Raw genomic sequence first — 14,555 nt, forward strand, 5'->3', positions numbered from 1 at the left:
ATTGGCTAGAAGTCTATCACAGCTCAGGAAAAAAAAGCACCGAAATAAAGCACCGAAATGTGCGCTGCTTTTCGGTCTGGTTACTACCGTTTATGTCAGAACACCGGTACCCATCCCTAGCCCTAATACTCAGTGCATCATGGGAAGCCCCCAACACCCTGAGCCTGATCACCTGATCCAGTCCCAACTATGTACTTTATCTAAAGGAAAGTTTTAAACCTAATCTTTAAAGACATTTTTAGAGAGAAGTTTTCTCCTGGAAACCAAACAAGTTGCACTTGTTCAGTCTTTTTCTAAGTGTACTGCCATAAACCTACATATTTAACATGCTAACAGAGGCCTGTAGAGTTTGAGATGTAGCTTTTGGATTTTTGGAGGGTTTGTTTGAGCACCTTCCGACCCCAGGGCGAGTTTGCTGGAACGTACACTCCTGGGAAGGTTGTGTTAACCAAAGTAAATGCTTTTATAGGGGCACTGTAACACCAAGGGTATATTTGGTTTTCACAGAAGCGCACAGAGTTCTGTGAAAACTTTAAGATACCCGAATGTGTATATCGACCCTATCTTTGCAATCTAGAACCTCAGATGCAGCTCAGCTTTCCAAAACAGCCAATTGGTTAGGGATATTTATTATCCCCTAACCAAGGAATTTTGCTTTTGTTTCAATATCTGAAAACATCCCATATTTTAGATCCATTTTCGTGTTCATTTGTTGTTTCACAGCATCGCACAACACTGGTGCAAATGTTGCAGAAACCAGGCTTCTGTTGTTCGCCCTAATGATGAAAGTCACATCATCTTCCTGTTTGGATCTCAGATAGAATAGAATAGAATAGAATAGAATTCAACTTTATTGTCATTGCACATGCACAGGTACAGGGCAACGAAATGCAGTTTGCATCCATCCAGAAGTGCTTTAGATACTATCAGCAGACAAGAATGTGTACTATAAATAAATTAACTCGCTGGAGGCTCCAGTTCTGCTCCAAATATGAGTTACAATGTTAGCGCATTCAGATGTATTTCTCTGCAGTTCTGTTTGTACAGGGGAACAAACAGTAAATCAGACAGATGCTGTTCTTATACATTTTAATCACGTTTCAAGACAGTTTAGAATTTGTTTTAGCTTTATTTAGTACAAAAAGAATGTGTTCAAGTGAGGAAGAGTGATATAATAATATTTAACACTTAAATAAGGCATAAAATAAATAGCACTAATATTATTTCCCTATTTTTCATCCATATCGTCTATTTGGATATTCTGGGCAATATGTTTGTTTTCTTCTTTCTACTTCATCCTTGTTTTCTCTGTTGTTTTTATGTGTTCATCATTGCTGGCAAGAAAATAAAATTTTCTCCTCTTTCGTCAGAATCGGCTCCCAAGGCCTTTGGTATCCCGCTCTCCCAGGTCATCGCCAACGACCGGGCCTACAAGCGGCGGCAGGATGCTCTGAAGGAGAGCAGGCGCGACTGCCTCGACCTGGAGGCGAGCGTCCTGCGATTCAGGGCGGAGAAGCGTCAGTTCTTCAATGGGAGCAGACCTCTGGTCAGCTCCTCGTCCATCACAGGAGGAGGTCCGGGCTCGCCGTCTGCTAACTCTGTGGCACCGGCGCCAATTTCTGACCCTCAGAACAAACCGCTGTCACCCACGTTTCTGGATAACACCGGACGAGGACAGAGAAGGGTAAGATTTCTTTGAGTGACAACACACGCACAAAAACAGTGGACATGTGTTTCTTTCTGCCAGATTTAGTCTCATTCACCGTGAGGATTACATGTATGTGCTGTACTCAAGGCCTCCACACTAATCTCTGAGTGCATTTCTAGCTTTTTTTAAATATTTCCACAGCAGTACGTTTGTAGTAAAAGTGGTGTGTGCACCTACATTTCTGTGTGTTTGTGTGTGTGTGTGAACCCGTCTCTGCTAGAGGCCATTACACTCTTTAATTTCTTTTCATGCTGATCTGGAACCAGTGGTTATGTAAAGCTTGTAATGAGTATGATTACAGCCATATAACTGTAATTGAACCTGAACCAGCTATCGAGTGCAGGTGATAAGAGTCGGTCATTGAGGTAAACAGCAGACACAGCGCTGCCTCAGTGGTAACATTTGATAGAAATGAGACTTTAATGTGATTCTGATGATTATCTTCATTACTCGTTATGAAACATGCATTTTTTTGTGTTAAATTGTTCTTTTAATATTACTCTTTATAGTTATATTCTTGGTCTACCAGGTGTTTTTTTTAAGGCGCTATATAAATAAACAATGATGATGATGATGATAAATGGTTATTTATTGCTAATCTGGGAATGGATTGTATTGTAACATAAAAAAAACCATTTCTGTATAAAACGTTTTGAATAATTTCTGTGAAAATCTGCCTCCAGTCATCACAGGCTGCATCTTCAGGTCAGATATATTAGTGATCAGTGGGAGCAGGCACTAAATCTACTAACACAGTGTTTGTCACCAGGAAAGGCCTTGGTATGGAAATCTCTCTGCAGCGAAGCAAGCTGCTGATTTCCTTCTTATTGCCTGTTTTTGAGTGGCTTTTGATACAGCTTTTGGAGCAACTGTGGGCATATAGAACAGCTACATACATCCCTACATACAAGTGCATTTTACAGGCAAAGAACAAGTAACAGGCAACTCTGAGCCTTGTAATCTTGCATAAATGTGCCACTTTATGCCATACCATAAATACTAAGAATGCTTTTTTTGTTAAGGATATTGATTTTCCAATAAGATTACTGGTGGAATGGAAATGTCTATAGCATTGCAGGTCTTTGTTTAAGGAAATAAACATGTGGAGATCTTGAATCATGAATATATTATCATGAATAATAAAGCAGCGGGAGCTCACTGGTGTTGTCACCAGTGCAAGAGAACCTGCTGTAAGGACACCTTGAAATATTATTTGATTTTGTACCGGAGCAACGATGACAGCATTAGACAGTGTTATGATGGATGATAGACGGGGATGGTCTCTCTCACATAAGTATTACAGCTGTGCAAAACACCGAGCTGCACATGAAGTGGATAACTATCCTGGATTTCAAACAGAATGACATGGCATAGCAGGTCATTTGCAGACTTTCGCTAATATTCAAAATGTGTTTCTGATGAAGGTTAAGATTAGAAAGAAGCAAATCATTAGATCAACAAAGGTCAGCTTAAGTAATATTTAAGAGTTTCTAAATGCATGAAGTCTTCTGGATGATCCTGATTTGCAGAAAGTAGGAAAAAGTGGGCCTGTTGTGGAGGGCCGCACCAATAAGTAGGACTGGATAATTTGTTTTATCAAAGGATGAGAAGCTGGGACTGTTGTGAAGGGCTACATCAATGTGAAAAGGTGGGCACTTAATATTTCTAAGGGGCCACATGAATAATGGGGATTGTTGTTGAGGGCTGGAGCAATAAGCAGGGCTGGGCAATTAATATTTCCAAGGACTGATAGTTAGGAGGACAGGGGGACTGTTGTGGAGAGCCACACCAATTAACTTATAAAGGCCCTCCACAACAGATCCAATTTCTCAGGTGGCTCCTGCCCACCTGCTCAGGATATGTGGTTGTCTGCCCTCATTATCAGCTGTGGCTTGTCAGTTTCCACCTGTCACAAATTGTCAGTCAGAGTATTCGATGTGTATGAACATAGTGAATATAAAGGTAACACATTACTTTTTTATGAAGTTATGATGCTAATGTGTTGGTCACCCAAAATCCCATAGAACACCTGGATTTGCCCCAGAGCGCACCATTTGGGAAACACTGGCTGAGACCCCCGAAATGAAGAAAATTAGGAGTGGAAGTTGAAACAGTGCATATCAGATTGTATTGCACAGTTGATTACATAAATAATGAATAAAAAGCATGGAAATGATGGCATAAACTAGTGTAAGTTTGCAAATAACGGTGGCTTTTCACTGATTTTTGCATAAATAAGGCCAAACTGCACATTTATTGTAGAAAACACAAATGAGTCATGTTCAGATGGAGGAAACATCTTCTCATTTCTGCAGTATGTTGCTGGACTGAGCTGTGAGGAATTTCTTGATGTTCCTCCAGAAACTATTTGCAGGCCATAGACATGTGATTTATATTTCTGTGGTATTCGGCTCCTCTGACATTTACTGCATGGTAACATCAAGACAAGCGATAGGAGCTGACTCTTCTCCTCTGCTGGCCTCTTCTCCTGCCATCCATCTTCGAATGTACTTTCCATTTTCTGTCGTCAGCGTCCCTTTGTCTTTCTCACATCTCATTTTCCTCTCTCGAGCCTGCGTTGTCATCTGTTGTGAGCTTTTTTCCATCCCATTATCACCTCATACATATTTGCCTCAGCTTTCAGCGTCTCTTGCTTTTTTTCACTGCCTTTCCTCGTTGTTTTCTGTGCTGGAGCATTTGACCTCACACGCTACTTTGTAAAACTGGAGTTTAGTAATTAATTATGGATTTTCCTACATATCTGGACCTTGTTCTGTTAACAGTGGTACAAATGACTATGTGAGATGAAAGTCATAGCTAATAGTGACAAATCGACAAAGAAATACCACCGATCGTAACATTTTCGCTCATTTTTAGTGACCTAACAACACTCACTCACACCACTTTCAATTGCAGCACACGGTCGTTTTAATGGAAAAAGCCCTAGCTAACCCACAAAGAGCTACATAGCTTATCACCAAACAGCACTCAGTCAAACTTCACAACCAGCTAGAGAACATGATGAGATATTTAAGCGCTATAAAGGAAGTTATCATCTTTAGGGACCGGTGGAGACCAAAAACTGAGCTAAAAAGAGAATAAATATTGTACTTTTTTTGAACATATTATAGGCATATATAAACATTTTTTGCTCCACAGGGTGGTCTATCAGTGGACTCGATCTCTGACCTTGTAGAGAGTCAGTCTCGCCTGCTTGAAGCGCTGCAGCTTTCCCACCCGGCTGAACTGGAATTGATCAAGTCTCCGGGTGGCAGCTCGTCGGAGGGGAGGACCCAAACCAAGCTCAGCCTCAACCCCATCTACAGACAGGTGCCTCGGGTGCTGGAGAGGTGCTGCAGTCACATCGAGACCTATGGTGAGGCTTTAAGTCCCCCAAATTTTCAGCCTTTCAGTGTTGTTTATTTGAGTCCATCCATATGTAAATTTTTAAAAGATGGTGTGTGGTAACATTTTGTATTCCAGGTCTTCAGACTGTGGGTATCTTCCGAGTCGGCAGCTCCAAGAAGAGAGTGAGACAGGTTAGGATAATTATTCCAATTAATTTAATTAAAATAATAAATTAATTTAAATAATTTTTATTTTCCACTAATAATATACCATTAATATTCTGAGTTTTTGTTGTTGTTTATTTGGGGTCCAACACCTCCTGATGTGCTGATAACTGAGGAAAAAAGCTGGAAAAAATATACAGAAACTCGTTCATTCACATTTTCCCTGAAAAAAAAAAAGTGGATTATTGCCAGCAGTAGAGGAGTGGTGTAGGTCTGCATGTCCCCTGATTCACCATCGTGTGTTTCCTGTCGGTCTAAGCTGGATGCACGAATATAAAAATAATCTTTGAGCGAAAAGTTGATGATGTGTGAGATCCTGTTTTTGAGAAATGTGTCCATCGGGGAACCGTGGCCCCGTCGTGACCCGAACATGAGTTTGAAGGCACTGTCGTTGTTGTTTTTAAACACTAATATGTGTTTGCGTGCGCGCTCCTCAGCTACGGGAGGACTTTGACGTGGGCGTTGACGTCCAGCTGGATGAGGAGCACAGCGTCCACGATGTGGCAGCACTGCTCAAAGAGTTTCTGAGGGACATGCCGGATCCTCTGCTGCCCAGAGAGCTCTACCCCGCCTTCCTGCATGCCAATTGTATGCATGCACCCCCCAATACACACATACAGACACACACAAAAACACACACCGGCTTTAATGATTGAGTTCAGTTTTTGTCTCAGTATAATTAGTGATGTGATGGGTAACTAACTTCCTGCTCCTCTTCCTCCTCTCTGGGCCTCCTGCAGTTCTGAGAGGAGCAGACCAGCTGCAGTACCTCCAGCACCTCCTCTACCTGCTGCCTCCCTGTAACTGCGACACACTGCTGCGCCTCCTCACCTTGTTACACACCGTGCAGAGCTTCGCACAGGACAGCATAAGAACCAACGACGAGGAGGTGGGACCAATGACTGATAAAGTCTTCCTCAGCCTTTGGAAGCTCTCGTAGTAGTGGCATCGAGGTCGAAGCCACACAAACACAAAATGAAAGCATTCGCCCTGAAGGGCAGTGTCAGTCCTTCAAGCACATAAATATAATATCATTTCCTAATTGAATTCCATCCATTTCCAGTAAAAAACACTCGTAACAGAGCAAAGAAACAAAGAAAGTTGGCACCACAGTGCAGTAACTGTTCCCACGTTCAAAGACAGAAGGTGGTCGTTGGGGGTTCTTGGTTGTGGAGGAACTCATTGTATATTAGACCGTGTCATTAACCTTCTTATTTTACCGCCATGTTAACATTCAGATTTTATGCTTGTGATTTATTCTTTGGAGGAAAGCTGATTTTAATTTTTAAACTACTGAAATTTCTTGTGTGTTTCATAAATATTATGCACATAAATGTTGTTATTATTATTGGTAGCACTTTATGATATTGCCACACTATTAAACATTATTAAGGTATTAGCAAGTGCTTACTTCATCATTTACATAGCATTACTCCTCCCACATATGCTATTTATAAATTAAGATATTTTATCGTGATTATGATTATGTGTATTACTGGCAGTGATGAAGTAACAGTCATAGCTGTACATGGTGTAACAGTAACAGATTGATACACATATCTGTATTTATAAATGACATCTTAAAGTCTAATCATGTACAGTGAATTAAGCACTTGCTAATACTTTACTAATGCTTACCAGTGTGGCATTATTATAAAGTATTACCTTAATATTATGAGTAGTAGTAGTCGTAGTATTTTCCACTGCCTAAAGGTATCGTTTAGATGTGGGCGGGGTCTCAGAGTCTAATCTTCCACAGTTGCACGGTTCCTCACAAACAATTGCTAAATTTGAAGGCTAGCTGTGTTGTTTCTGGCTGTCACAGAACCACATTTTCTCCATAATATTATTAAAGAAAAATCATGTTAATGATTTTGTTGGCTGTCCAGGACATAAAATTAGTGGAGAGAGAGTCAGAACTCTGCCAGAATAATTCCTCAGCTTCTTTTTTGGTTGGCAGATGTTATTAATGTTGTCTTAGTGGTCGTCCTGAGGGTTAGGGTCTTGGCTGATAGCACATTACAAATGCAAACATTTCTGACTAACTGGCCTTTGTGAACACAGCGTTTTTAAGGTAAGTCCCTCAGTAAGTTGCACCTCTACCAGATGCTTTTGGGAGCTGTCGACAAGCAAGATGAAATGCAGAAAAAGCATGTTTAGTCAGGAAAACTGTCCATTTTGTCCGTTTTGCTCTTGTGAAATACTGGAGAAAAATACATTGCATGAATGTTCTGGTGTTGCTTCATTGCTGTCCTGACATTTATGCTGCAGCTGCTTGTTGGTTCTCAGTAATGTAAAAAGAAATCCAACAGGATCCCGTTTCGCAAACTTAATTTACCACAGCATATTCCATCTGCACTTTGACCTCCATCACCGCCTCCTCTTCCTCTGCTCTCCAGATCCCCGGAAACAAGATGACGGCCGCTAACCTGGCCGTGATCTTCGGGCCGAACCTGCTTCAGAAGGAGCGTGGGGGAGACGTGAGCCCGCAGGTGATGGGCATCGAGGACAGCACGGCGATCATCAGCGTCACACTGATGCTCATACAGAACCACAGGAGACTCTTCACGGTACTAGAAACTCACAGCGCTCTTTCAGTCATTTGTGGAAGTGATTCAGAAATCTTTTATTATGTTACGCTCATTTCCAACTTGGGGTGTTTATTCTTGGACTCTACTAGAGCAGCTTTGCAAAGTTCACAATAATCCTTATTTATCTTATACCTGACCTCCCCTTTCTCTAAGTTCACTTTCTTCTGATTGGCTGCCCCTCAGGGCAGAGGAGGCTCTCTCATTAACACTATGTTAATCTGAAATGAGAGCTTATACTTAGTGCTCGTGGTTTCAAAGTGTCAGACTAAATATTCATGCCCTGGCGACCCTGGCCACCCTTATTATCGTCCAAGTTTGTCCAGGATCGACTGACTCTGTCCGTTTCCCCCAGTGTGACTCCCCCTCACCAGACAGCTGTGATGTTCCATCGGTCCTGGAGATGCTAATTATTTTCAGCGATGCTTGAATCTGATGTGTGTTCCCGCAGGTCTCTGCAGAGCTGCAGCAGGAGGTCCTGATGAGTCTGATCCAGACCGACCCGGACATCATCGACTACCTGCTGCGTAGGAAACTCAGGTAACCGTGACAGTCAGTGGATCAGCCGTCATCAGATCTGGTGTCGGTTATGTTCGTCTGCACTAAGAAAGCTTCAGTTTAACGTGCGTGTTTCTGCTCTGTCACAGCGGCAGTCACCTGACGGTGGAGAGCGGCAGCGAGTCCACGGGTCGCAGGGACACGGGGGCGTCTCTGGACTCAGTGGGAGCCTCCAGCGGCAGCCTGTCCCCACTGGAGCCCCCGTCACCGCTTTTCCCCCCGGATGGGAGCGGCGGTGATGGCAGCCTGACCAGCGAGGTCTTCCTGAACGTCCTCAAACTGAACCAGAACAGGAAGCGGCAGGACACCAGATACGGTACTATGGTCTGCTTGAGTTTTTGTGAATGTGAGGCTCTGAAGACCTGAAGGAATTTCTCATTTAAAGTTGTTTCTTTCAAAAAAAAAATCAACATTTAAAACATTTCGATTAATGACAGGAGCAGGAACGATACCACAACGCAAGGTTTTGAGGTTTTCATCTGTGATCCTTGGTTAGTTTAGCATCTGCTTACTTGTCTTTTCAAGCAGTTGTTGATTTTTAGGTAAATTTCCTGCCTGAGACAGGAGTCTTTAGAAAACCCTGAAACAGTGCTCTGCAGTTTCACCACCATGTGTTAAAACATCTCTGAAGGCAGTGTAATGTAACACAGACCACACTCTGGCTGCTGGAGGTTGTGGACGTTTGTGGGAACGATAAGTGGGCCAACAGCACCCCCTAGTGGCGGCGGGCGATGCTGACACAGAAGTTGTTTTTAACCTGTTCTATCTTAAATTTGCTTGGCAATCTGAAACATGTAAGAAATCCGGAAGGAAGGGGGCAAATACTTTTCACAGCACTCTATGACTCATGTTACACAACTTTAAGATAATAAATAGTTTTTGTCTTTCAAGTTCTGAAACCGTGTCCTGTTCTCTGCAGGTGAGGTCCCTCCTGGTAAATCCATCCGCCACATGCGTCAGTTCCACTCCCACCACAACCTGCTCAGCCTATCCCAGTCCTCCTTCTCTTCCTCGTCCTTGTCCTCCACCCCCAGGCTCAACGCTCAGGACTCGGATGCCCAGGACCGTCGAGGCCCGGGTCTGAGCTCCGCGCTGAGCTTCTCTCTGAGCTCGAGTCTGAGCGTCTCGACCGAGAACAGCATCTGGGTGAGGCAGACGCCGCAGGAGGAGAGCAAGCCGTCGCCGATCACTAATTTCTGGGACTTCTTCACCGGGAAAGGTTCGGGCTCAGAGACGATGGTATGATGAAGGGAGAGGAGAGAAACAACCGGTCAAGTTCCAGATTCACTTAAAGAGACGCTTACTGGTGTAAATAATACAGGTCTCTCCCTGACATTCCCACTTGACCTCATAACCGTCCTGCTGTGGGTTTTCCAAGCTGGAAGTTGGAATTTCCCACATTTTTTGGCCCCTCTTGAACTCAGCATGGGTATGAATGAAAACTAGAAGAAATGAAGGACACAAACTTCTCAGACACAAAAAAACGAAGGAAGAATAAATCAGTGAGATTACCTGAAGGTGGATCCACTAATAAAAACATGTACAGGATGGATTCATATTTTAAACCCTGTTTCTACAACTGCATCTTCTGACACTCAGTGTACAGAAACCATACCAGGCATACTCCGTTTGTTTGTTTTTTCCTGCAACCTGCACTAAGCTGCTTTTGCAAATGTGGTGTAGCTGCTTAACATTCAGTAATGATCTCAAACACCCGCAAAGTGTGTTTCCCCAATGAGCACTGCAGGGCAAAAAGCTCAGTGTGATTGCATCTGCAGTAAATTTGGTTAAAATGTCGATTATTATACCTGAATATGTAATTAGGATGTTTCACATTGAATCTGTGCCCCTGAAAATGGTTAAATAGCTAAAAAATGTACATAAAAAAGGCATTTCGAGAAGGTTTTCACCTATAAATCAGCCCTTAAAGCTGCAGCAGGCGGCTTTTGTTTCTCCCATCAATGGAGACAAAAAAAACCCTTACATACGCCTGTTCCCCCTCTGGGTTTTCAGGTTTTAGAAAGTAAAGTGCGGGACTTTGGCCAAACATGAGTGTTTGCAAAACCAAACAACAACAAAAAAACCCTGATCATTGCCATCAAATCGTGCTAGGAGTGGTGTTTTAAGCAGCACAGGCAAGCTAAGCACAAATAAATAGAAATAGTGGCATTGGTGTCGCTCACTTACGGTATGTAAGGCTAAGTATAAATTAAGAAGCCTGTGTAGGTTCCCAGTCGTCCAGTTCACGATGGTCCAGTCACCTTCTGTTCAAGCTCTTAAGACTACAAATTAAGATCTATGCCGAAGACTTTAACCTGGGATAGTGGGGTTCAAACCCAATATGAAGCCAAAGCTCAGCACAGGTTTATGTTTTATGCTCTAAGAAGAACTCTGTTGGGTTGGACTTAAAACAAAGAGCCCCTGATTTTGAGAGGACTGTTCTTTATTTCTGCCTACTTCAGCTTTAATGGTAAATGTGTCAGTGTGAGTGGAGTCAGCCAAAGATTGTCTTCTTTAGTTTAAAACAGTAAACTCTGTCTATTATTCTCTGACTTCACATCCATATTTTAATTCTAGATTCTGCTTGAGTAGCTTTACAAATCGTGCAGATCATCTTCTGTCTGAAACAAGTATTTTCAGTCCCCGTCTTGAGAATGTGGCATGACTGTGTCATCCGGACTGTGTCCAATGCACTTGGGATCTGTTTCCTTTGAAATGTTGCTTTAAAGATGAAGACCAGGTCTGCAACCACTCACAGTCAGTTGCCGTCTTCAAAGCAATGTTAGCTCATCTAGGCAGCAATAAGGCGGAGTCAGCCTGCTGTCAGTTTAGGGTTGAGATTTGTGATAAGATGGCAACTAATTATAATAAATCTATGAACATTGCAAACCTGTTGCTGTCTATATAAGCAGAAATTCTAATTGACATTAACTACTTACATTCAGTGTCCAGCCGGAACCTCAAAGATTTAGATTTAAAGCAGAAATTCCTCCACAAATAATGACGTAGTTGTTGCAGGACGGCAATTTAACTGCAACATCACATAGTTGCTCAGCAACCAGGCTTTTATAAAGGAATATAACCAGAATACATACAGCTGGAAACCAGATGGTAATCCATCTGCATTTATAAATAAAACTGCACTTATTTGCAAACCTCTTCCAGTCAGTCAGGAAGGTTGCCTCCAATTTTTTGTGCAGACCTTGAAATCAAATGGGTTTGATTTGAAGTTGAGGATGTTCATTGCCCAACCTCTGGGTGACCATTTGGTTGCTGCAACTTCCTGCAATTGACAGCAAAAAAAAAAGATGCAATCGTCTGGCAGCCAGTGAGAGGTTTCCATTCCTGTTAGTATGACTGAACCATAAGGCAGGTGTGCCTGAGGTGAGTATCAACCCTCACTGATGTCATACTGATCCAAGGCTGATTAGCTGGGGTTTTTTCAGGGATTATTTTTACATACTAATTATACATTTGATTCGTTGGCCTTGGTGTCTGAAACGTTGGCTACTTTAACAGTATGACATCTAAAATCTAAGAAGGTTTTCTTTTTTGTATTTTAAAGCAGCTCAGAGGGACTCCTGCTATTATCAGCAGCACATCACACTCACACCAGTTTGGTAATATGGAAGTCAAAAGATTGAAAATGGAGCCAACGCTGGTGGACTGATCAGAAGTTTCTTTTATATAATGAAAGTTTACTTGTAATCACTACAAGTTGTGTTGCCTTTGAGTTGTAAGCAGTTCTTTTCACAGATTGAGTCACTTTAAGTTCCCCACTTGTAAATAGCAATGAAGTCTATCCAGAATTCACCAACTTTTGGTATACTGTATTTTTTGTAAACCAGATTTAACATTACTGTACCTCCATATGTCACATCATATCAGTACAGAGATGTGTTCCCAACCAAGTCCTAACATCTCCTCTTAATACCAACATAATGTGATGCACTGAGCGGCCCAGTAAAAGCTGCTTTTCTTATTTCTTCGGTCAGAGAGGAGAAGCAGCCCTTCAAACTTGTCTGTGGAAGCTTGTTTGTGCCACTATAAAAGAAAATGCCATCCATATGTCAATAAAATATAACCCTCGCTTACCAATAATTGCTATATTGCTAATTGTTACATTTTATTCATTTGTGGAACTTCTTCCTTTAAGGCACCAGGTGTCCATCTCACAATTTTGGGTTATCATCACAAACCCTACCTACTAACTCTATCATCTAAAACAATAGTGTTTTCAGTGTTTCAAGTCATTTACTCGATATCAAGTTTAAAAATGTTGATATATGGTTAACAAAAATGTTTTTGTTGGGGTTTTTTTTTCTGTCACAAACAAGCTTCCATATATGCTACATCTTTCGGACACAAACATTCTGACTTGCATCAAACCCGTGTATAAATGCATCCATGCCTGCTTTAAAGGTTATTATGATGTGTCAAAATTCATTAAACCAACAGGAAAGTACAAAGATCCGTCTTCAGCAAGATTTCACAGGTGTTGTTGCCCTTTTTACCACAAGAGGGCGATATTTGCCAATTCATTGCAAACGTTAACATCGCCAACATACATGGTTTTTCCTACAGTCTGTGCGCACACTCAGTGTACAGACAAACAAAATAGGTTTGGGAATAGTGCCAAACAACTAGCAACTTGTTGTACAAAGATATATATTTTTGTTGTCGTTTTTGTATCCGGTTCTGATTTCTGGACTTGTGCACTCCGTCCTTCACCCTCAGCAGGTGAATGTATCTTTTTTTTTTTCTGTCCCTGTAAAAGAAACGAGGCATTTCTTTTTCTGTATTGTTGTAAAATCCATCAGTGTTTGTGTGAACCTGCTGTTTGAGAATGTACCACCTACCTGCAGAGAATTAAATGTCAAACTGCCTCCTGTGTCATTGTTTACTGCTCACGGTGCAGCTAGAGGAGTGGGATAAACGCACTGAGTCAGTGCGCCGCTTCAGCGGCTTCTCGGAGCGACAAGCATGTGCGGTCATGCTTTTGGCATCGGGACAAGCATCTTAAGTGCAATAATGTCAGGAGACAAAAAAGCCTCCAGGGGTGGATGATCTCACACAGAATAGGCAGGCAGAAAGCTTTTCAGCTTCCATTTAAAAACTGGAGAGCTCTCTTCTTTTTTTTTACGAAATGCCTGCAGTCAACCAGTATCCTCAGTTTTATATGTTTGCATAACTTGACTTTCAGCACAAAATATCAGGTTTGTAAACTGCGTCACTGTGGATCCTGGACCATCCAGCTGTCTGCCGATGCTGTGTTAACTTGAAGTAGCGGTTCTCCGCTTTTCTGGCTCACGGCTCCTTAACTTGAAGCAAACTTTCAGGAAAACTGAGGTTGCAGAAATTGCTGGTTGTGGCAGCTGAGTGAAGATGAGCTATGGGCTTTAACCCAGAGAGGGAAGCTTAAGTTTTTGTGTTTTTTTTTTAAGTTATAAAAGGGGGGGAAGGGTTTAAAATGTGAAATAATTTATATTCACACCGTTTTCAGATGTTTTAGGGTTTCTGCACCTTTTTCTAAAACAGTGTTATACAATACTGACTTTATTGTGCTACGCTGCAAAATAAACCCAATCCCCTCATATTAGGACACTTTTTTTCTTTACATGTACCAGGTCCAACTGTCCAAATAGAGAGAGAGGACAAATATGCCTCTCAAGCAGGCAACAAACAACCTCAAGTCTCAGGAGGTTAATTTTGTACAGCAACAAGTACAAATATTAAACAAACTGCAGTTCAATCAAAATGCGCCTAATATTTTGGCAGGAATGATGACAGTCACGGTAGACTGGCACAAACAACTGATTGCAGGTAAATAGTTGTTTTCTGAGCTTCTACAGCAAAAGCTTTTTTTTAAAATAAATAGTCCCTTTAACCTTTCAAGCATCTTTTTCTTAAATACTTCAGTGGAATTTATTTATTTTTTAATTTTTCAAGTTTTTCACTGTGCATCCGTTTTTAGTTTTTTTAAAACCACATCATCAGAATCCTCCATTTATATCGACTTTAAATATGGACAGCGCTTGTAGAGCACTCGAGCAACCTCTCATTTCTGCATTTTTTGCTTCCAAGGAGCCAGACTGTCTTGTAATTTTTTTAAAGTGGTCTTGGGCATCA

The 14,555-nt window shown here is 41.7% G+C and overlaps 1 protein-coding gene across 3 annotated transcripts in view; it reads left to right on the forward strand.

The window, feature by feature from the left end:
• arhgap36 (Rho GTPase activating protein 36) overlaps positions 1-13,307 on the forward strand; it is an 82,043-nt gene extending 68,736 nt beyond the window's left edge. For all 3 annotated transcript variants that reach the window (XM_086276577.1, XM_086276586.1, XM_086276567.1), the window contains 9 exons: positions 1,371-1,684; positions 4,868-5,084; positions 5,192-5,247; positions 5,718-5,868; positions 6,021-6,169; positions 7,680-7,850; positions 8,320-8,408; positions 8,516-8,742; positions 9,346-13,307. In XM_086276577.1, coding sequence (XP_086132703.1) covers positions 1,371-1,684; positions 4,868-5,084; positions 5,192-5,247; positions 5,718-5,868; positions 6,021-6,169; positions 7,680-7,850; positions 8,320-8,408; positions 8,516-8,742; positions 9,346-9,671 — 1,700 coding nt within the window. In that variant the 3' untranslated portion in view covers positions 9,672-13,307. The remainder of the gene's footprint in view (positions 1-1,370; positions 1,685-4,867; positions 5,085-5,191; positions 5,248-5,717; positions 5,869-6,020; positions 6,170-7,679; positions 7,851-8,319; positions 8,409-8,515; positions 8,743-9,345) is intronic.
• Positions 13,308-14,555: the final 1,248 nt, after the last annotated feature.

This window comes from Aulonocara sp. 'chitande type north' Nkhata Bay, linkage group LG3 (assembly GCF_057382095.1).
Source record: "Aulonocara sp. 'chitande type north' Nkhata Bay isolate Kocher_YH1m ecotype deep benthic linkage group LG3, A_spYH_male_GT1.1, whole genome shotgun sequence".
Lineage (NCBI taxonomy): Eukaryota > Metazoa > Chordata > Actinopteri > Cichliformes > Cichlidae > Aulonocara > Aulonocara sp. 'chitande type north' Nkhata Bay.